The 23,764-nt window shown below is 39.2% G+C and overlaps 3 protein-coding genes across 4 annotated transcripts; 2 read left to right on the forward strand and 1 right to left on the reverse strand.

Annotated features, from left to right (window-relative positions):
- Nucleotides 1-676: 676 nt before the first annotated feature.
- On the forward strand, nucleotides 677-1,798 carry LOC103721387 (dehydration-responsive element-binding protein 2F). Its single transcript, XM_008811580.4, has one exon. It carries the CDS (start codon nucleotides 677-679, stop codon nucleotides 1,529-1,531), a length of 855 nt encoding a protein of 284 aa, XP_008809802.2. The 3' UTR covers nucleotides 1,532-1,798.
- A 4,048-nt stretch (nucleotides 1,799-5,846) lies between these two features.
- Nucleotides 5,847-13,053, forward strand: LOC103697330 (obscurin-like protein). Its single transcript, XM_039117948.3, has 5 exons — nucleotides 5,847-7,638; nucleotides 7,738-7,888; nucleotides 8,039-8,186; nucleotides 8,278-8,523; nucleotides 12,698-13,053. Exons 1-5 carry the CDS (start codon nucleotides 5,997-5,999, stop codon nucleotides 12,959-12,961), a joined length of 2,451 nt encoding a protein of 816 aa, XP_038973876.2. The 5' UTR covers nucleotides 5,847-5,996; the 3' UTR covers nucleotides 12,962-13,053.
- A 1,341-nt stretch (nucleotides 13,054-14,394) lies between these two features.
- On the reverse strand, nucleotides 14,395-20,123 carry LOC148699727 (uncharacterized). 2 transcript variants are annotated; one of them, XM_088712506.2, is made up of 4 exons: nucleotides 19,653-20,123; nucleotides 15,814-15,871; nucleotides 15,639-15,730; nucleotides 14,395-15,055 (listed from the first exon to the last, which is right to left on the reverse strand). In XM_088712506.2, exons 1-4 carry the CDS (start codon nucleotides 19,719-19,721, stop codon nucleotides 14,948-14,950), a joined length of 327 nt encoding a protein of 108 aa, XP_088568632.1. In that variant the 5' UTR covers nucleotides 19,722-20,123; the 3' UTR covers nucleotides 14,395-14,947. The 2 variants fall into 2 exon arrangements, with proteins under 2 accessions (XP_088568632.1, XP_088568630.1); XM_088712504.2 differs by having other exon boundaries at nucleotides 15,630-15,730.
- Between the last annotated feature and the right edge of the window lie 3,641 nt (nucleotides 20,124-23,764).

Genomic DNA, 23,764 nt, shown 5'->3' on the forward strand with positions numbered 1-23,764 from the left:
ATTATTTTTTATGAAAGGTCTAAGTTAAGCGTATCCAAAGTAATTGCTTTTTATCTCTATTTATACTAGTATGGAAGAGATCCAATCTCACCAGCATGACCATACATAATGTGATGGTTTGATTGCATGATTCCCATCATGTTATCCCATGTACATACACATCATGGGACCTGTGCAAGCATGGTCGTGGCACGACACATGGATGGTGTGATTGTGAAGCTAAACATCTAAAGTCCAATTCGATCAAAAGTCGATCCAAACTCCTAACTTAAATATATCTGATCAAATGCATGATGCAATTGGCATGCTAGTGTGTAATTAATGTGCTTATCGTGCATGTTCTTTAAACTGCAAAAAGATCAGTTGTTTGTTATCCAAACCCAAAGTAGGCGTTTATGTGCCTACTACGGCAAAAAACCATACACATTATTTGGCCTCTAGGCAAGTTTTTTTTTTTTTTCGAAGAAAAATTTCTGCCCCGAGATGGTAACGGTCACATGCCTTCAAAGGAGGCCTTCTCCAACCGTGACAACATTTAAACCGAACACCTCTCCTCTCGCTTCATATCCCGCGCCCTCCCCACTCCCCACCTCACTCTCCCCCCGCTCCGTTCCGCTCCACTCCCTGCCGGCCTCCTCCTCCCCCTCCTCCTCCTCCTCCTCCTCAAAAGCCCACCATGGATAACCTGAGAAAATCCCCTCTGAAGCCATGGAAGAAAGGCCCCACCAGAGGCAAGGGAGGCCCCCAGAACGCCACCTGCGAATACCGTGGAGTGAGGCAGAGGACATGGGGCAAGTGGGTGGCCGAGATCAGGGAGCCCAAGAAGCGCACCAGGCTCTGGCTCGGCTCCTTCGCCACTGCCGAGGAGGCTGCCATGGCCTACGACGAGGCCGCCCGCCGGCTCTACGGCCCAGACGCCTACCTCAACCTGCCCCACCTCTGTTCCAACATCAATTCCACCATCACTGGCAAGCCCCCGCATAGGTTCAAATGGTTCCCTTCCAAGAACTTCACGTCCATGATCCCCTCTTATGGCCTTCTTAACCTCAGTGCTCAACACAACGTCCATGTCATCCACCAAAAGCTTCAAGAGTTCAAGAACTCGAGATCCTCTTCTTCTTCTTCTTCTTGTCGTAGTTTGTTTCAGAGTTTGGAACCACCACCACCGGCGGCCCCAGTTGAGGAAACTCTGTTGGAAAACTCCAACATGAGAGTGGAAGAAGCGAGTGTCATGCCAGAGAAGCCTCAGATTGATCTGAAGGAGTTCCTTCAGCAACTGGGTGTGCTTAAAGAAGAGGAGAGCAAACCGGAGGCCGATGAGGGTGCCGAAAGCTCGATAATGGCTGTGCCTACGCAGGAAAGCAGTGGGGTGACTTCGGAGATGGTCGGTTTCGACGAGGCTGACTTCAATTGGGACACGTTGGTGGAGATGCGGGCTTGGGAGGACCACTCGGTCATCGAGGATGGCGGGTTGCCGGTCGACAATATGCATGGAGAGCTGAGCTTGCCTGTCTCGATATGGGATCTCTGAAACATCCTGTTAGATTTAGCGGATGATAAACTTGAGCTAGACATGGTGGAAACTACTTGGTTATATGTCAGATGCTTCTCTGTTTTATTTTACTCTTTCAGTTCGATTTGTGGAACTAAGAATGTTGTTGGCGTTTAAGGAGGCCACTGCTTGATCTTGTGTTAGATCTTCAGACAGTAGATTTTTGTTTTCTTTGGCTGGAACGAGAAGTTTCTTATATATTCTCCTACCGGAGTGGTAATGGTACAAATTTTCCTCTCTAAATTACCCACCATATCTTCCTAGCCCTCTTTGCTATGGCAAAACTAGTTTCTTCCAAGCCCCATGGTGTTCTCTTTGTTGGATTTTCATTCTACTTGTTTTGTTCTATGGAATAGATGATTGAAAAAAAATATTATGCAAAAATTGAATTGAAGATTATGCTTTTGGAGAGTTGGAAAAACTTATTATTGTGATTTTACTTGATGGAACTCAGACTGATTCATTCAAACCTACACGAGGCTTACATCAGGAGGACCCTCTCCCTCCATACCTCTTCATCCTGTGCACGGAAACACTATCAGTGGCTATCCACAAGGCAACTGAACTAGATCTAGCTAACCCCATCAGAGTGTCCAGATCGGGCCCACCACTATCACATTTAGTGTTTTCCGACAAAACCATAATTTTTATATGCGCAAATCAGAAGTCTTACCGGACAATCAAGCAAATACTGGACCTAAACCACATGGAATCGGGCCAGAAAGTCAATCTTTCCAAATTGGTTGCCAATTTATCCACACTAAGATGAAAGTCTGACTGTGCCTCCTTCTTCATTTCTGCTTCCAATTTCTTAAATGAGAACTTTTTGCTGCAACCTTCAAAGGGCCAAGCCCTAGCTTTCAAAGAATATCCATCCCTGCTCTCAGTCAGTCCATAATGCCTGCTTTTTATCGACAGTAGCCGATCTGTGCTTTCTAGTTCAAGTAACAGTTCCTGTCAGTGAGAATGGAATATCGTATTATAGAGATCTCTCTTACTACACCCGTAAGCTAGCTAAGAAGTAATGCTTTTAGTCCGTTAGTGACAGTAGGAATGCCATTCACTTTCTTCAATAGAATAGAAGAGAAGAAAAAGAAAAAGTCATCCCTACCTATTACTTCTCTTATGGGCAGTAACGAGGGATTAATTAAGATCGATTGAAATTGTATATAATCTTTCATTTTTGCATGCTATACGTATGCAAGATATGTTTGGGGGTAAAAAAGCCTTTTTGATCTTCTCCCTTCAATATATCACCATATGAACTATGTTCGATGAGGATCACCAGACTCATTATGGGGTAATTTGCCCACTTGAGGCATGTTTGGACAGTGTTTAAGAGTAAGATTTGTCACATCCAAAACTTGATTAAGAGGCACAACTTTCGAAGGCCATAACTTGCTTATAGGGTCTTTATTCGGTACATTAGATACCCTCACAAAGATGCGACCACTACCAAGTGATTCATTATTCCCGGTAGACTTGAGGGTTCAATGAGGATAGTGTTTGAGAGAAAAATATATCACATCCAAAACTTGATCAGGAAATACAATTTTTGAGGTACATAACTTTCTTGTAGGGTCTTTATTCAGCATATTGATGCCCTAGCAAAGCACACAAAAAGTACTATGGGATGCGACCACTACCATGAGATTCATTGTGACTCATAGACTTGAGGGTTTGGCAATGTTTGGGCCCTCAATGGGGGGGGGGGGGGGGGGGGGGGCGGGTTTAGGTCACCACATATGCCGATTGCAACCCTAGGAAGAACGGTAGATTTGGGAGTGCTTTTTAGCTCCAAGGATCTTGATTCATCGCACCATTCATTAGGTGCTTTAGGGAAAGAGTTACAAGAGATTGTTGGATCTTAAAATCGCACCCTAATCCACCATTCTTCTTAGCATTGCAATAGCTACGCATGACAACCTATCAAAAAAAATATTTCCTTTTTAAATAGGACTTTGATTGAGCATATCTTTCAATCGGTAGGAATTAAACAATGCGATAAGAAACAAAGATGATATATAGAGGTCAAGATCTTGTTCTAGGATAAATTTCATCCTTATATAAATTTCCTGCTATTTATTGATATATACTTTGTGTACATATAGACATTTCATCTCATACTTTTAATTATAGTTAGGCTTCTCTTCCTTTTGCTGAGTATTCTATATCATCAAAAAGGTTAAACATAAAATAAAAACTCCTTTCTTTATTCTATTTTCCAATTAAAATATCAAATTAGATTATGTTTTGGTATTATTGTCTTCTCGAAAAATTGCTTAAGAGTTTTTGAGATTCATCGTATTTTTTGTTTTTGTAATAGCAATCATGTGGTCTCTGATGAAATATTTAGAAAAAAAGTGGGGCCTTACATATATGAATGGGGTTATTAGAGAGATGAAAGATTAAGATATTGATGTAGGAAGATAGAAGTAAAAAAAATACAATAAAAATGAAGGATACTATACTTGCTACATATCGAAACCCCATGTAAAACTAAAGCAAAAAAGAGTTCTAGGAAAACAACTCTTGAAAGCTTAAAAGAATCATAAGCCTATGTTGAAAGTTATGTTTGAATAACCGTGAAATTTAACAGTTTAAGATTCAGAAAAATTAGCAGGTATAGTGTAAGACATCTGGAAGATCGAGGAAGACTCTTAACAATAATTCAACCCAAATGTCATTGCAACCTCATGCATATTAATTTGAAAGGAAGCATTACCACCGTATATGAAAGCATGTTCTTTGCATCCAACAACATGTTAGCTTTCCAAGCAACTTAAATCACCATAAATAGAGGTTGGATTACAAAATTATGATTGTTCTATTGAAAACTTGTCATGCAGAATGATGATGATGAAATTGTCAACAATTATAAAATATATCTTTCCACTTGTATTTTTAATCATTTTTTATAAATGATTATTAGAAGTTCGATTGAACTAGAAAAATTATGTTTATATTTTCATTTTATCTTTTTAAAATAATTGTATCCTAATAGAATTAGATAGTCTTACAAGCCTTTTATTTGTTTTTTTTAGTTAAAATGATTTGGTTAAGAAACACCAATTGCCGTGTCATCATAAATATTAGAGTCCGGTAATCTATTTGACTGAAAAGTCAACCTCCGATCTAAAACACCAACCATACACTCAAATTGGTAAAAGTTGGGTTGAATGAAATGATTTTCTAAAAACACCAACAAATTGGATGATATTGGCTGGAATCTAAGAACCTCTTTCTTGTACAAACTCTCATTAATCATTGGGGCACAATTCTGAGTTGTCTCACTATAATGATTTAACATACTTATAAAGTATGTCCATGCCATGAAATCCAGTCATTTCAAGCAAGTGGTGATATGTCAAAAATAAATTCTTTTTCCCTTTATAGAAAACAAGAAAAATAATTTTCTAAAATTTTATTATTTAAAATAATTAAAATATCATGCATATTTTTTTATCTATTGAACATCCATATAATTTTAAAATAGTATTTAAAATAAAAAATATCAATAATTATATATATTTTCTTACATTATATTATTTTATATTTTAAAAATAAATATATTTAATATAAACTTATTCTGACTAGTTGACCTGGCAATTTCACTAAGAACCGACCAGTTTCTTGGCTATACTGATCTCCCATCCAAGTTTAATAATTATTTGCAGGATGCCATCATGTTGAGTTTGGTCATACCTATATCCAAATCCAATTGAAACTCCAAACCCGTACCCAAAATTAGACCAACAAAGGTTGGGTACCAGCCGGGTTTATCTAGAAATTAGGCATTAATAAGTTATTTTGCTGCACTTTTGGACTATATTTTCAAATTACATAACATACCCAAAATGGTATCCCATAAATTGTGCAAAAATATATGTGAAAGAGTGTATCTATTCAACTGCTAATTTTATTATTGAAGCATCCATGTAATCAAAAGATATGAAGAATGAAGAATCAAACTTTACATAAATACTAAATGACAATAAATATATTTTAAAAAATGTATAACAAATAAATGGCGAGAAATTTGGTGAAACAAGACGGGCTATCATTTCACTTATACATAATGATTTTTTTTATAATTTATTTATTTATTTATATATTAATGTGTGAATACATATACTTGTATGTATATATATGTATCAAATCGGATACGATTTCAGGTTTTCCGGCGCGGATCTACCTGGATGCAATAATAAATCTTCGGATCTAATTTCATGATCCAAGTCTAATCCAACAGCATATTAGATATATTTTTCATACCCAAACAATTTCTCGGTTCCTTCGGTAGGGGTCAGCGGTCTCGGCCTCCAGCCGAAAGCAGTCCACCGCTAAACCAGATTCTAAATGTCTAATCCAATGTCAAAACCCTGCGTCCGTTCCGTCTTCTTCTTCCCCTCTTCCCCTCTTCCCCCTCCTCCCTTCTCCAGCCATGCAATCCCAATCCCAAGTCCTCTTTCTTGAAGACTGGCTGAGAAACACCACCGCCGCTTCCCAGTCCCAACCCTCACCACCCGCCTCCGCCCGTGCCATCCTCCAAGCCTGGGCGGACCTCCGCGGCCCCTCCCCTACCGACCCCGACCGGCTCCTCTCCTCCCTCCTCGCCCTCGCCCGCTCCCGCTCCTCCCTCCACGTCGCCGACTCCCACGCCCGCCTCCTCCTCTCCCTCCTCTCTTCCCCTTCCCCTCCCCTTCCCCCCTCCTCCCTCCCCCCTCTCCTCTCCCTCCTCTACGCCTGGCTCCGCAAATCCCCCCGCCCCTCCCCTTCTCTCCTCTCTTCAGTCACCTCCGCCGTCTCCTCCGTCCTCTCCTCCCCTCCCCCTTCCCTCTTCCCCCACGCCGTCCTCCTCCTCGGCGCCCTCTCAGCCGCCCCTGCCCTCCCGGGCCCCTTCCGCCGCGCCTCCCTCGATCTCCTCTGTCATCTCCTTGAATCAAAAGACCCTTTCCCACTCCCCGACGACCTCGTCCCCGAGGTCCTTGCCGGCATCGGCTACGCTCTCACTCCATCTGATAATGGCCCCTATTTCAGCAGGCTCCTTGCTTACTTGCTGGGTTCTTGGAATGCCGGAGGCAGCCCTCTCCCCACGCTCGCTCACGGGCTCCTCATTCTCCGGCTGGTCGAGTGGTGTGTGCTGGGTTTCATCACATCGAGGTCTGCGACCAAAATTGAGTCCCTTCGTGGAGAGATTTCGGTGGAGAAATGCAAAACGCGGGATTATGCTCGGTTTGCTCTTCTAATGGCCGCTGCTGGTTTCTTGAGGGCTCTCCGTCTGGCTTCTTCTTCTTCGAGCGATAGGCTTGGACTTGATCCTGGATTGAGGAAATCGATCGAAGGGTCCATTTCTTTTGTTGCAAAGTACGCAATTTCGAGTATTGCAAGTGATTGCAGTTTGGAAAATTCATCGAATGACATCCACCTTCTTCTGCAGTGCATTGCAGTGGGTTTAGCTCGGTGCGGTCCGATTTCATTTGATGCCTCTGTGCTTCGGTGTCTCTGCTTGGCATTATCGAATGAAATATTTCCTGTACCATCTTTCATTAGAATGTGCCTTGGAAACCTAGAAGGGAATTCAGCAATTATTGGCAGTGACAAGGTGAAGGAGCATTTATCTAGTGTTCTTTTCAAGGAGGCAGGCACGGCGACCGCTATTTTATGCAATCAGTATGCATTTGCCGATGAGGAAAGCAGGGTTCAGGTGGAAAATCAAATGTGGGAATACTCTCAGGAGCTCTACTTGAATCTCCGCATGGCTGCATTGGCACATCGAGGGAAGAACAATGAGTTGCTTGTGCATTTGGAGAAAATTGCAGAGGCTGCATTTCTAATGGTGGTTGTCTTTGCTGCTGAGGTTTCCAAGCACAAGTTGAATTCCAAATCCTCCAATGAGTTCCGACCAGAGGTTGCTATCGAGATCCTAGTCACTTTTTCTTGCATAGAGTATCTGCGACGCACTCGGCTGCCAGAGTATACAGATGCAGTTCGGCATGCTGTTTTGACCATTCAGGAAAATGCAGCTTCTTCTGCTTCATTTGTTGAGTCTATGCCTTCCTATGCTGAGCTGACAAAACCGCAAGGTATAATCTATTCTTTAGCATATGGCCTAATATGTCTTACGTACTGTTTATGATATACAGATACATATACTTTTTTTTTTTTCCTTTCTACTACCAAAGGCTCATTTGCTTTGGAGGGAATGAGATATACTTGGTCCAAAGATGAGGTGCAGACAGCACGAATGCTGTTTTATCTGAGGGTACTACCAACCTGCATTAGTCTCGTTCCTGCTTCTTTGTTCGGAAAACTAGTAGCTCCAATCATGTTCTTGTATCCTCACTCGATTAGACTTTATCCAGTTTTTCAATATCCTATTTTCCTCAGTAATGCCTGAAATAAGACTCGTCAGTTGTTTTTTAATTTCTTACAAACATTAAACAAAGAGATCAATGTGGTTGTTCCTCAGTATAAGTTCTACAGATATATGCAACATCCAAATGAGAAAGTAGCTCGAGCTTCACATTCCGTATTTGTATCTTTTCTATCTTCCGGCAGCGATGCTGATCAGGATGATCGATTGGATCTAAAGGAGAAACTAGTTTTCTATTACATGCAGAGAGCTTTAGAGGTATATGAGGCAGTTGAACTTTTCTGTTTGGTTTTCAAGTCTGGTTATTTAAGTATCAGTGACATGCTTTACGATTTTCTCCATCATGTAGGCCTATCCTGGGATTACCCCATTTGAAGGTATGATGTCCGGAGTTGCAGCAATAGTTCGGCATCTTCCTGCTGGAAGTCCAGCCATATTTTACTGTATCCACAGTCTTGTCGCAAAGGCTACCAATCTTTGTAGGACAGCCATGAGACAAGATGCCACCATCTGGAAGACTTGGGAAGGGAGCTCAGAGCCTTGGAAGAAGGTTTCGGATTTGTTGCTTCGCCTAATCTCTCTTGTAGATATACAGGTACATTGGCATGATCCTTATATAATTTGTTGCCAGATTTCTGCTTGTCCTGTTGACATCAATCATATTGCATAGGGACTCAAGAAAATTTCAATCCAATATTGTTGTATATGCAAGGCAATAGATTCGATGGAGTTCTTTCTTGTGATACCGGGCCATTCAGAAAATTATATTTTGGGTTCATGAATAAATATCATATATTTCTAAGGCATGCTTCGGTTAGTGGAAGTAGTTCATCATGCCATTTCCGTACTAAATCCTGACTGATTTAAATAATCTTTCTCAGATGCTTCTTAGAAGTGTTCTTTGATATTTACATTCCATGCACCCACTGCTGTATATATGTTTCTGAGACCAGCTTGTACGATAGATTTTTTACACAGTTTTATGTTATGATCTATTGGCTGCATTTTTTATTTGTCAACTGGTGCTATATATGCTTCCATAAAACTAATGGTGAGTGGTGATGTTTGTACTCGCATTAACAAAATGACCTGTTTACTGTCAAATGTAAAAAAAAAAAAAATAAGTTATTTTTCTATTTACTCTCAGAAATATCTCTTTGTAAGGACTAAGGAGAGTAAGAGAGAGAAAAGGACTTACTGATTTCTTTTCGTAAAATAAAAATGTAGAATAGTAAAATTTAAAAAGGACTTAATTGTAGAGGAGATGAATGAAATATAATAAAACAATTACTTTGGAAACACTAGAAGTCTAGTTTCTAATTTCCACCTTCGTAATCCTATTCTTAGCATATCTACTGAAACAAACATCATGTCTAGTTATTGAAGATACATAAAGTCAATATAATTTGAGTTATTTTTGGAAAACTAAAAGAATTATTTTTACACAAATAATTGTGAGAATATGAAGATTTGCCTCTTATGCACCATGAACTTCAACATGAAATTTTTCTTTACTAGAATCAAGATTTGCCATTTTGGTACCGGACCCAGTATCGATACCATCCTATTATAGTATCAGTACGCGATACGGTATGAGACGGTGAGGTGTACTGAGTGTCGGTACGGTATGAGACTGTGTACTGGTTTGGTACCGATACGGTATGGTATGTTATTGACCGGTATGACAAATCTTGGCTAGAATAATATAACAAGATTGCTAATGGTATTCATGCCTTCTCATGACAAATATAAAAAATAAAAGCTATAAAATCACATGAGACATTTTACTTGGTAATACGTAAATAAGTTGATCAAGTTGGATATCATGATTTGAGAGATCTAATGATTCATAATATGGTTCTAAATCTTGTGATTGTCCTCTTTCCCTATCCAAGGATGAGATCCAAATTACTGAGGCTATTTTGATCCAGATAGTGAGTTCTGGATGACATGTAGCACATGCTACAACAAGCCATCCGCAACCAATCAAGGATTGGAGGCAGTATGTTGCTGTCTGAGGAATTGAATCAATTTGACCATCATGCAGTATGTTATGATACTGTTATAGAGAGCTATTACACCTGCTATTATATGGTAGAATAATTTTTTCCTTTATAGGGAAAATGTTTAGTTAATTTAGTAAACTTGTGGTTCTGCCCAGCCATTCTTTTGTGACGACACAAGCTGCAAAGATCTTTGGTAACCCTATTTTAGGCTTAGCATTACTATCCAATTGTAAAGCCTTGGTAGTCTAACTCCTAGTATCTCAGGGTACTTTTCGTGTCGAGTTTGTTTAACAGAATGCTTTAGAGGATTTAAATTGCACAACTGATTGCGTGGATCTCTAAGAAGTTGCAGTACCACAGATCGTTGATTATGGTTCATAGGAACAAATGGGTATATTGGTATTATGCTTACCTCATCTTGTATTGATCTTATAAGCCTATAAATCATAACATTTAAACTGTTAGAACCGACTTTGGAAGACTCCAGCCCTTTGGGTTTAAATTTATTATTTGGGGCTTATTAGAAGGAAACTTGTTAGTGCAGCACTTCTAGTGTGGAGGTGCCAATTTCTCTCTTCATACAGCCTATGACACTGGTGGCTCTAGTGTGTTCATATCTTCAACTGAAACATTCGATGAGCTGAATTCTGGTTATAGACTTTTAGGGGGATTTTTCAAATTCTCTATGAAAACCGAAAAGTATTATACTTCCGCATCCTTGATATAACTCTTGTAATTTTGGGGAATTAACTATTATCCTATCGAAGCTTTACCTTACAAATCCTATCAATTTTTCTCTCGCAAGAGCAATAACAGTGCAACATGCCAACTAAAGACCTTGTCCAAGATCAACTTTAAATGTTATTTAATCCCTATGTGGACTTTCCCTTAATGATGATGTACCTTCGCTTGTGTGTTAGGGACAGTGTAACGAATTATGACCTCACTAAAAAAATGCCGGAAAGCATTATTTGGGTTCCTTGGCCTTGCATAAGCACCTAACATCTACTAAGTGCATAGCTAATGTGGGACTAATCACATACCTACATGGGTCCTCACATACTCCATCCATTTAAGCTATGATATCCTCACCAGGCTAAAGGTCTAAATTCAGTTAAATCCAATCGCAAACACCATGATTGGCCTATAGTCATTTCCAAATGGGCTCATGCTGCAGTGTCTCCTGGTTTACATGGGCCATGGGCCAGGTTTGGTATAATACTATTTGTAATGACCTAGGACCTCACCTCAAAAGACTTATCAAGAACCTATTATTTAGGTTCCTTGGTTCTGAATAAGTACCCAAGATCTGCCTAGTGCATAGTTGATGTGGGACTAAATACATGCTTGTACAAGTCTTCACAGGGAGCCTTCTAAAACTGGCAAATATAAAGATTAACTTCAAGCTCTTACATGAGGAGGTTGGTATAATTGGAGTAGAAAAGATATCTTAGTTCTTTTAAAACCTTGATATCCAAGATACCGATGTGATGAAGATTTTAGGACTCAAGAGAGCTTCGGAGCTGCTCTTTACCCCTTTCATCATGGAAAGGCTCTTCCAATGCAGCAAATCAATTTAAGGCGCCCCCACATTGCAAACCTTTAGATTCTTTTGCAAAATGTCATTTTAACTTGCATAGGTCCTGGATGCTCTGGTTTGGATTATAAATATGTATGGATTATTTAATTGAACTTCCTGTACTTGTATCTAATTAATGCTTTTAGTATATTCAACTAATGATGTGGAATGATCCTTCAAGATTTGAGAGTTTGGGATGAATCCTGAGTTTCCATCTTGTTATTTGCCAAAGAACTGCTGAATCAAATATATTCATTAATTGCATAAATAAGATTGTTACGGTCTTTTATTTTTCCAAGTAAATGGAAACAAAGGATGGATCTTCTCTCTCTTGCTTCTTCAAGTTGTCTCCTGCAATGAGTTATCTGTAAGGTGCTTGCACTGATATGGATTTCTTTTATTACAATTCTTCCATCATATAAGTTCCGTTTGCTTACTCAATCATTAGACACCTTCACCCAATATAAATATCCATCACTATGCTGGTACTTCTATAAACCATACTTAGAATACATTGAGTACCATTTTCATAGAACCGAAATCTTGACCCTCCGTTATACATGTCCTTGGAGAGGGAATTAGGCGGCGTATACGCTTTTGCCCATTTCCATTGTTATTTTCCAGCTGTGGGCACATTGAATCAAAAGGAGAGCCTATCCATGATACCCTGCAACATGCCCATCAGGGATTGATTGGTCATTCATTTAGTTATAAGATGGTGATCCATTCAATAACGGAGTATGAGAAAATAGTTATTTATCAATTTCTTGTGGAAGGAAAAAAAAAACAGAGAGCAAGAAAATCTTGACCGACAGGCATTTTGCTTCTTCTATGCCACAACAGAAGCAGGTAATTTACTCCCATAATATACCTTTCAGCATACTCTTAGAGAAGCTAATCAAGTGGTTGATTGGTCAGGTGGAACTGGGGTAATGGTGGATGACTGGTATATTTAGCATCCTTATAATGGTTGACCTGTAGAGTAACATGCCCTCTTTATGGATGCTTCCGTTGAGAATTGCTTGTTTTATTTCCTTTTCTCTTCCGTAACATTGGTGCTAATGCTGTATGTTCTTTCCCGTTTTGAGAATTGAAGCTATATCTATGTGCCACATAATACTCTTGACACTTGGTGTTTGTTTAGTATTTGTTCATGTTGTGGTTATAATTCTCTCTCATCACAGGTATTGCCGTACTTGCTGAAGCAGTTAGCAGAGTTTATACTCCTACAGCCAAAAGATGGCCGAGATGTGCTGCTTGATGAGCTGTACACCAGGGTTGCGGAATCAGACGATGTTACACGGAAGCCAGTTCTGGTCTTGTGGCTACAGTCACTCTCCTATTTATGCTCACGGACAGAATCTACTGTCAAAGATGGCAATTCAGAAGTTGGCATTAGTTCCAGTTCTGATGGTTTAAGCTTAAATAGAATCACTGCACGTCTCTGACATTTTTTTTATCATATTTGTAAGTAAAATTTGCATATTATATGCATCACAATAACGACACCAGGATGCTGAGTCGGAGTACGAGGAAACCAGTTCTGACCTTGTGGCCATGGTCGCTCCTATTTATGCTTGCTAACAAAATCCGCTGTTAAAGGTGCAGTGCAGAAAGCAGCATTAGTTCCAGTGCTGATGGTGTATGCTTGAATAGGACCACTACTTTCGTGTGCTGGAACATTTGGAAACACAGAAACGATGCTGTCTTTGGGCAACAACACGAGGCTGTTGTCATGTGGCTTGGAGAATTTATTAGAACGAAGGACTACCTTCATTCTTTTGTGAAAACTCAGCAGCAGGAACACAGGGATGGGACATGAGTTTCATTGGCATCTTCCTCCAGGATATAGGAATATCATCTCTGATCAAAGAGGGACTAACAACTGGTATAGCTTTCATTTGCCCAAATGAAGGATGGTCACTGCGTGTGAAGGCTGTCATCAACAATCTGCTATATCTTTGAACTAGATTGCAACTGGAGTGGACTTGATTGTGCTTAAACAAGAAGGGTATTCAGAGGTTCGGCTTGTAAACTGATGGGAGAACTACTGTCGGATTACTTGATCCTGTGATTGGTCTGTTAAAATAAGTCAGATGCTGATCTCAGGATACCAGAATATATTATATTCAGAGGGAATTAAAAGCTCCAGCAGATTGGTTCGCAAAGGTTGAGAGCTAAAGCTCTTATTAGGCCCATTACCCCACAAACAGAGGAAGGACCACAGGACCTTGTGGAGGCCAATTGCAGGGGAACGGGAATCAGCCTTTACTTTAGAGCTTAGTATAACCAAACAAATAGACTGATATAAAAGACCAACAGGATCAGAGCCATATATTATAATGATACCAGTCACGAAGGTAATATAGGAGAATTGCAATTTCACATTCCATTGCCTGTCTTGCATTCACATGCCTTATAGCCTCAGGAAACATTTGGATGCTCGATATATTAGCTCCTTTTTTTTGGACCAAATCATGCTTTTGAGGGATGGTTAGAATATCTTTTTCATCAGTGTTTACATGGTTGAGCATGGGGATAACTCGACTCTCTGACTTGATTTTTTTTTTTTTTCTCACGCTCTTATTTGATTGGAGCAAAGCAGCCCAACGTTTTGATGACAAAGGAATTTATAGAGCGAGGTCTGCTTGCACGTAAAGTTGCAACCTGGGTTCTGGGTTCCAATTTAGCTACGTTCGGTAAATTTATGAAAGTTTCTGATACACCCAAATTGAGTAGTCATATTGTTAGCTGCTGCAAAGAAAACTGACACTTTTCCATCAAATAACAATATGAGCTCCGTTCAGAAGTTAAAGAGAGATTCCAAATTATCACCTGGATACAGGTACCTAAACACAAAATGACTACATGTAATATCGCACATCTGAAATTCCAATTGAATTTAGCTTGCGGCTGCAGTTGCTTATTACTACCCATCCAATATAGTATCAAAAAGTTCTCACATTATATCAAATACTATCATGGAGTTTTGAAGTGTTTGAGAAAATATCAACTTCCTCGTTGCAAGAAATTGTTATAGGTAACCTGGAATGAAAATCTTCCTCAGGCACATGTAAATTAGGGTATAGCAATGATGATGTAAGTGGGGGTTAAGGAAAACCCCCTTTAAAAAATAACTGAACTGTTCAAAATACATAGAAAAGAAAATTATGGTGTAACAAACAGTTCAGCGAAAAAGGTTATCATTTACATAATTTACGCATGTACAGAATTACATTTTCATCAGCAATAGGGACTTTTTTCTCTACATGTTGGATTTTAGTGGGATGGTTAACAGCCTACCTTGGTGAAGTAAATGAATATATCAGACAAAAGCAGACAGGTCAGGCAGTCCTTTCAACAATGTCAAAGCTCTGAGATTAATGTATACTTGCAGTTCAGAAAAAAATCTGCCCTTGCAAATCTTTGCATCTTCAATTTGAATCAAATTGCTTATTCGATTCCTCGAGTTCTTCCCACCTGATCTTGTGTAAGCTTGGCCTGATAACCCTTGCCTTCCGAAAGTCATCATATCTCAGTGGCTGTATGCGAAGAAGGAAGTTCAAATTCTATCCTTCTTAGGTATGATGTGGGTGCTACATTAACAATACAATTAAACTATTTTCCTTTCTAAAGAGCATCTAAATAGGACTATGGACTTCCTCCAAAATTGTAAAGCTAATTTGAGAAAAGAAAATCATCAAAATTCTTCCTTTAAAGCAAAAATAAAAAATTCAAGTACTTTTTTTCCTCAATGGAAGTGCACTGTGGCATGACTCATGCCAATGATTCAGAAGATAAGTACACCAGAAGCAAAAATAATTTTTGTTCAGTTTTGGTCTAATTTACAGTTAACCAGAGGCGTCATCACTATTGGCTACTTGTGAATGCACATGAAACTTTGATTTTAGTGTATGAATTTTTCAGATCAGGTAGACACTAGATATCGGCTCTCCAACAGAGAAAGAAAGCAAGTGCATTACAAGTGTTTAATTTATCAGTTTTAACTACCATAAAGGACGAGAGCAAACTGGAAATTAAAAGAGAGAATGGTCCTCTTAACTGTTGTAGGGTCGAAGAAATGCAAAGAAAGATGGTAAAGATATTGATGGTCACCTGATTCACCTTTATTTTAAGAATGTTTTGTGGACCCAGTTCTCTGATTGGCATCATTGCAGCTTCTTCACGCAAGGCTTGCAAATCACTTCCAGAATAACCTAAGCACACCAATAGTTACATATGCAAGCATTAGATCGTCACTGTAAACTTCATACAGATCTAGGAACATAAAACATTCTACCCTCGGTTTCCTTGACAAGTCCAGATCGCCACCTTGACAAGTCTTTCCAGATTGCCACCTGTGGGACAACAATTCAGTTCAGATGAATCAACTGCAACACTTCTTAATGAAGTTTCTTAAAAGAGATCTGCATCACATATACAACCAACATTTGGATGCAAAATATGGCATCAATGTTGTCTAAATTTCAATATATATTTTATTGGCAAATTTATCAATTAAAATTACAAGCTTATGAACAGGTAGGAACTATATGTTACCCCCAAAGGGGTATGAAATATCCATTTACTTGGGGTCAGCTTCCCTGAATACTGCCCACCACTTATTTATATCCAAGATCATATCCATTGAGCCAGATGTCTAACCATTGCTCTTCAGATTTATGGTCATCCATCTTTCCAGATCTCCTCAACCAAACTCATATTCACAGAAATGCGTAGATATAAGTACTTAAGCAATGAAGGAAAACCAAAAAGGTTCTGCATGGTTCTGATTTCCAGTTATCGGTACAGGTTTCAAAATTATGAGTTGTCAGCAGAAAAAACAAATTTCCCAAAACCCATTGAGAACTACTCTACTACATGCACTAAATACAGGTCCATCTGTTCTTCCCCCTGCACAAACTGGAAAATATTAATGACACAACATATGGAAGAAATTTCTAGATGGACAATCTATAGCACCTTGTTAATCATGTCATAAAATGTCTAAAATAAAGCATTTCCTGAAAAGAAGTGTTATGATTATAAAGTTAATAAGCATTCTTTATTCATCCCTTGGCCACAAGAATTTGGGTTAATCTTGTAGGCTTGTAGCAATTAAAATAACTAACACAAATTTAGGAAGGCTTGATTGTCATCGTCATAGTTTTGTTACTATGAAAGTAAGAACAGTAACATGAGAAGCTAATCTTCAAAATAGTTGCTCTATGTAAATGGAATTTTATTCCTGATGGCAATGGCATTCACATAAATTATGCAAATCAAAACAAGTGCACGAACTGGGCAATGAAAATTCTAGACCTTTAAGCTGATTTTTCAGAAGGAGCCCCCTAACTTTTTCATCTGGTAACAGGATATATATTCTCTTCAGCTGGTTCAAGGTTTCGTATAATGTAAAATATAATAAAAAGCATCTGATGCCAGATCTACTGATATGACTGAAAAAAGACACAGGGCTAGTGCAGTTAGCAGAGGATGTGGTAATGAACAGGGCTAGTGCAGCTCTTAAATCCCCAGACTGATGTGGTGCTTCCTATTACTCTATATTGAACTAACATTGTACAAGCTTCCAGAAAGGCAATAGGAAATTTGACATCCATTGAGTAATTTATTAGATTGAGATTTCTGAGTCAGTATATCAATCTAGGGAAGCATTACTATTGATCGCCAAAAAACAATTGAGTATACAAATGGATAGAGAACATAAGAAGGTCCAAAAATTGCAAAATAAAAGGCAAACCTCAATGTCCTAGATCAAAGAAATAAAAAGAACCCTTTAGATTTAAAGATATAAGCACAGGCTCTGTTTCTGACTTGCAAAATTATGCCAAACTAAAATTCTGAAAGTAGAAGAGTTTCATAAAGCACAAAGAAGATCTGGTCGACACGCCAGGCTGATTAAAATCTTTTATAATTACTGAAAATTCTCTTATAATTAAATAAAAGACTTAGTCTGCTATAATAAAGGAAACTTTGTTATACTCCAGTGCGTAGATGTCTAGTTGGTTGTTCTGCAGTTCTTTTTACAATCACGTCTTTGTGCATGATATTGCCAAGGATAATTTGTGAAAAGAGATAATAATTTGTAAATGAATTGAATATGCTGGTTCTTCATGCACACCATACCTAATATAATGTCTTGCTCACTAGTCAATACTTTCTTTAAGCTATTTGTACTGATATTACATCCTCTTATGAGAACTTTACCAATACTTGTTTTAAAAAAAAAGGTGTTTCAGTGCATGAGGCTCTTGCTACTGTGGGTCTAGGGAGAGTCAGATGTAAGTAGATTTATCCCCACATGTGGAGAAACTATTTCCGTGTTTCAAGACCGTTACACTCATGTCACAATGGAGCAACCTTACCATTATGCCAAGGCCCGCCCTCTAAACTCAATTCTTAAGTTTGACAGTGTTGAATCCAAGAAGACAATCCTGTACCCACCTAACTTTACATGACCCCTTGGATAATTCAAGCTCCATGGCTCCTACGTATTTTAGTTATAATAAAAACCTTCCCTGATAGAGCTTTATAGCTTATCAGCTTTTTGGTTTTATTTTTCACTTGTTTCCATTCTTGCCTTCCTTTGGCTGGATTCTGTTCATGAACAGTGACTGCTACATGAAAAAAGAATAATTCTGTTCAGTTGTACAGGTACAAGGCCCAACTATGTGGTCATAGTACTCTATTAAATTTTGTGATAACAACCAATATTGGCAACATCCAAGTGTTAGTGTAGAGTCATGGCACCGACAAAAAAAAAAAAAAGCAGCCATTTCTCATGGTCACCATAAACAAACAGCAACCATACAACTGAATCAGTTGAAACTCATCTACAGCTGTGACCAACTTGAAGGAAATAAAAAGAAAAAGGAACCTGAGCCTCAGTTCTCTCTTAATTACCATAGAAACGAAGTTCCCACAATTGTCCTATGGATCTTCATATCCTGTACCTTTTCAGACACCTCATGATTACATCAACAACACCTAATGTGCATGGTGAAGGGTTATGCTTATCCATTCACAATCATTCTAATTTTGCAATCTAATCATCCTATGTCAATCAAGACAATGATTACTGCTTGGTCACCTCATCATTCTTATGACATATTATTACTATAGTACCCTATTTTATTTTCACACGTGATAGCATGTATGTATGAATGTGATATATGTATATATCTATATCTCGATCTATATACATGCATCCCTAGCTACTATGTCTTACAATTTTGAAGCCATTTGAGAGTCGAGGGTAAATGGTAACAATTGCATTCAAGCTGTAAAGGCAGATGGCAAGCATTTATTATATTATTTATCACTAGATGGATAGTATGGTGGTCGACAATCTTGTAGCATCATGTAAGTATTGCTTCTACTTGTTTGTCCTAGAATAAGGGGAAAAATATCATAGGATGTCATAGTTGTTGGAGATGATTTGAAGGATAGCATTAGGTTGTTGGATTCATAGAGCCTTATTACTTAGTTTTAAAGAAAAAAAACTGAAATAAGGAAGAAAGCATATCATACTGGTCGCAAGACACATTTGAATTAATAACAAAAAAATCAGATGAAAAAGCATGCCATAAATGTATAGGACAAGGTTATTATCAAAATTATTTCTCCATTGCTTTCAGATTTCAAAATACTCTTACAAATAAGTTTTTTTTTTTTTTTTGAATTTTCTTCCTTAATTTAACTTCAAACTTTTTAACAATTGAATTTCAGGTTATAATGGAATAGTACAAAATTTATTTATTTTAAGAATCTAGTACATATCGTATATAAAATCAGGATTTAGATTAAGCCCTTGTGGGTACAATCTTCTATATATTGGAATCATTGAGGTTTCATCCAATTAGTCAAGTCACTTGGGGCATGTTTGGTGTTGCTTCTGCTTTTCCAAAAAGTTATTCTTGCAGAAGAAGAAGCTAGAAATTAGTTTTCTAGCTTCTTCTTTTTGACTTCTTCTTCTTGTAGAAGCACTTCCCACACACTTATTTTCTTTAGAAAGTATTTTTTTCCCTAAAAACGTCGAGTACTTTTTTAAGAGCACCAAACATGTCCATATATTACCTCAACATAAAATATTGTGATTTTGGAAAATATGAAACTCACCAATCTTCGCAGAACAGCATCATCCAACTCTTGGGGCTTATTAGTTGCACCTGGATCGACATTTAACATGAAATAACCCTTTACCAGTGATAATGTCAAAGAAAAAACTTCAGAAATAGTGCAAAAAACGTAATATTTTGACAACCTAAGAAATAATCTAAGAAAAGGATTCAGAATTACATAAGAACCAAATTTTCACGAGATATCACCATTCACCACTATAATGTTACATGTTATGTACGCATGTACCTCTTTGGAGCTCTTCTGTCAAAGTAATAAATTGCTTTATGAAAACATCAAAGCTTTGTAGATTTTAAATGCTCAGGTCTATACAGTAAGCACAGTAACCTTCTGACGAGATAAAACTGCAACTTAGAATTATTATGCTTAGGTTACCTGATATAGTATAAATATTAAGGTTCCAATATATCAAATGGTATCAAATAAAATTGCTTGCAGACCACCTACCTTGATTTAAGACAGGATTTCCAGATAATTTAGCATATCAGATGATGTCACTTGCTCATACACAGTTTTTTTTTTTTGCTAAAACGGGCACTTCAAACATCACAGGTACGGATACATCCAATAGAATTGAAAAACAAAAAATTTCGAAGTGCTCCAGGCATCTCTTCCTCCCTCGTCCATAGGATGCCTTCTGAATGGCTCACTACATATGCCGCCCAATTAGCTTCACAATGTAATATACATGCATAGCCTGAAATGTAATGCCCTCTCTCACCATCATCCAAATATCGCGGAGCAGAGGATTATCTCCTCCGTCACTGTTCGGACCCTTTCGGACCCAGTTGATCACTGTGGCCGAATCACCCTCCAGTAGTACTGAACTTGCCTGAAGTACCTGCCGCGGATAACACATGCCCATCCGGGCCGCCCGCAGCTCTGCCCCGGGAACCAGGTACTGAAATCTGACATCAATCGACTGAAGAATTTGAAATATGATAATAACAATGAAATCATGATTAGCAGTCGATACTCAAGTTCTGGAGCACATGAGCTTAACGCTACTTAATACATCACCAGTTTCCACAGTTGCCCCTTGACAGGTTTTTTGTCGAGGGAAGACAAAATTACATGCTAAATATTAAGCCTGACAGAAATTCCGCGTGGAGATCGTTCGACGAAATTCCCCATAGAGATAGAGTCTCTTGGTACTCGACCTTGACAGGGTATTTGAGCGGCGAAGAGCTCGACTAGGCCCTGCGTCTGTTTCTGGACGTGAAGGATAGGAATGTCATAACTTGGAATTCGATCATAACTGGTTTGCGCAGGGTGGCTGGTCGAGGGAGGCATTGACTTTATTCCATGAGATGCAGCTCGCAGCCAATCAACGTGCTAAGCCTGACAGAATCACAGTCGCCAGTGTAATAGCAGCATTTGCTTCTCTGGGATCTCTGGACTACGGGGAATGAGTGCATGGTTATTTGAAGAGGCACAGGCTGGAGTTTGATGTCGTGATTGGAACTGCATTGATGGTGTAATACCCCAGAAAAAAAAATAAAAAATAAATAAAATAAAAAGGAAAGGGCGATGGGCCGGCCCGAAAAGACCGGGCCCATCCCCTTATTATGATCGTGCCCTAGGCATGATCGTGGAAGAAGGAGGGTACAAAGGGGGCGGCGGCGGCATTGGAGGGAATCGTCGGAGGGGTTTGAGTGCCGGGGAGATGAGATTCCAAAAGCCGACCGATGGTGGAAGAAGCCGTAAAGCCTCTCCTCCCTTCAAGAAGATCCCCACAAATCGGGTGAAGAAGCTTGGGGATCCGAGGGTCTTCCTCCTCCGATTTTTCGTCGGAAAGGTCGCCGGAACACCCAACGGATGGAGGTAAGTGGAGCACATTCCCTTGCGTTTCATTTGCTTAGTTTTTGGGTCGTATTGCATGGGATTTGGCCTGTGAGATCGTCGGAGAAGGATCCGAAACAGGGTACCCTGTTTCGGCTCCTCTTTTCCGGATCTTGCCACCGCCGCTGGCCGCCGGGTTGGCCGGATCTATGGTCTTGGGGGTTGAATCGAGACTGTGGGTTGGTTGAGAGGGATTTCTAGGGTTTTAGAGGGGATGGGAAGAGGTGGACCGAGATCTCCTTCCTCGCGATCCCACCTCCTTTCCTTCCCCTTGTTGGTTGGCTGCCGGCCGACCACCGTCGCCGGTGGTGCCGCAGTTGATGGCCATCACTGGACGGCCGTCGTCGCCGAGGATGGGCACCTTGGTGGCTGTGCCATCCTGATCCGAGAAGAGAGGGAGGGATTGGTCCCCCTATTTTGAGAAGGAGGAAGAGTTTTCTCTCTCCTCTCTTCTCTCTCCTAGGTTCTCTCTCTTGTTTATTAGTTCCTCTCCCTCTACTTGGATTATTTCTCTCTCCAGTTTCTCTCTCTAGATTGGAGTTTTTCCTCTCTAGTTTGATAGGAGGAGACCATTGTTTGTAAAGACTGCTGGATAGTCGTAGGTCAATGGAGGGTTTTGGGTTGTCAGATACTCCGTATAATTTTTAATATTGTCTTGGTTATATAGGAGAACAATCTGTTCACAGACGAAAGGACGCTGAGTAGCGTTCTGCATATCCGGATTCATAGATGGCCGTGAGGGCGGGTGATTAGTCTGTCTGAGTTAACAAAGGTAAGAATCCCTACATCTGAGCACCTCTATTTATGCATGTATTGGATTTATCGTTGGATATATTTTTATCAGTATGTTGTTATTAATTTTATGAGCTTGAATGACACTTATGGGGTGTGCGTTTGGCTTATTATGAAAGTATGGGAATAATTAAATTGGGAAGGAATAACATATTTTTGAAAATTTACGAAAATATGTGATGTGATTGAAATGTGATTAAACATGTAAAACTAGACATGTAAAATGGGTTGGACTAACCTTGTAATGAGATAGCCTCTGCGAGCTTATGCGTAGGATAGTTGCCATGAGCTGATGCATGGGATAGCCTCCACGGGCTTACGCGTGGGATAGCCTCTACGAGCTTATGCGTAGGATAGCCTCCACGGGCTTACGCGTGGGATAGCCTCCACGGGCTTACGCGTGGGATAGCCTCTACGAGCTTATGCGTAGGATAGCCTCTACGGGCTTATGTGTGGGATAGCTGCCACGAGCTTATGCGTGGGATTTGTGCAGTCTTGGACTGGGACATGAACTTGGTTAGTCCAAAGCCAGAAGTGAAAAGTTGGAAAGATAATTGATCCGGATCAAGTTAATATAGAATAAAAAGAAAAAGTATTGAAAACAGTAATGAAGATTTATGAGCTATCATATGCTATATCATTCTTGTGTGACTAGACTGGCATTGATGTTTGATGTGCATACTTATATTGATTATTTGAGTCTTTTAGAAATTATTTATGATTTCATGAAAGGTGCATTAATTTGTCGTGATTTTCAAATCTATACTATTATTGTATTGGTGTGGATGTGTATGGATTCTTACTGGGCTGAAAAAGCTCATACTACACTTACTTTCTTTTTTAGAGGCACTAGATTTATGGAGACCATTGGGTGGGTCGAGAAATGAGATCAGCATGGAGTCTAACTGCTAAATAGTTAAAAGCAGCTTATCTCTTATTGATGAACATTTGAAGATCTTGTAATTGAATCGATCGTTTGTTTGGACATGTCGAATTGTCAATTTGAGTTAATTAATTAGTTATGGATTTATTGGAATTGTTGTTTATCTTAGGCCTTGCATGATCTTTAGAGCATTGCTCTCGGGCTCATGCGGCCGGTCGCCTACCGGACCCGGATGATGGATTCGGGGCGTGACAGATTTGGTATCAGAGCTTAAGGTTAAGGTATCCTAGGGTTTAGGTTCAGATGAGTATTAGTGGAGAATTATGATAGAAAAACTATCAGAGACTTGGTTTATAATCACTTGAGATTGTAACAGGCATGATATTATAATCTAAGGTTTAAGAACACTAAGGACTGTGGCCTTAGTGGCATCAAAGTTTGAGGTTTAAGATTATTAAAAATTGTGACAAATTGGAATCTGAGCATATGTTTAAGATCACTAGAGATCGTGATAGAAATATATCATAACTTAAGGTTATGATCACTTGGGATATGATAATTAAATTCAGTGCTT

Source organism: Phoenix dactylifera, chromosome 16, assembly GCF_051530095.1.
Source record: "Phoenix dactylifera cultivar Ajwa chromosome 16, Ajwa_hap1_PhDact_Kaust_v1.1, whole genome shotgun sequence".
NCBI classification, from domain to species: domain Eukaryota; kingdom Viridiplantae; phylum Streptophyta; class Magnoliopsida; order Arecales; family Arecaceae; genus Phoenix; species Phoenix dactylifera.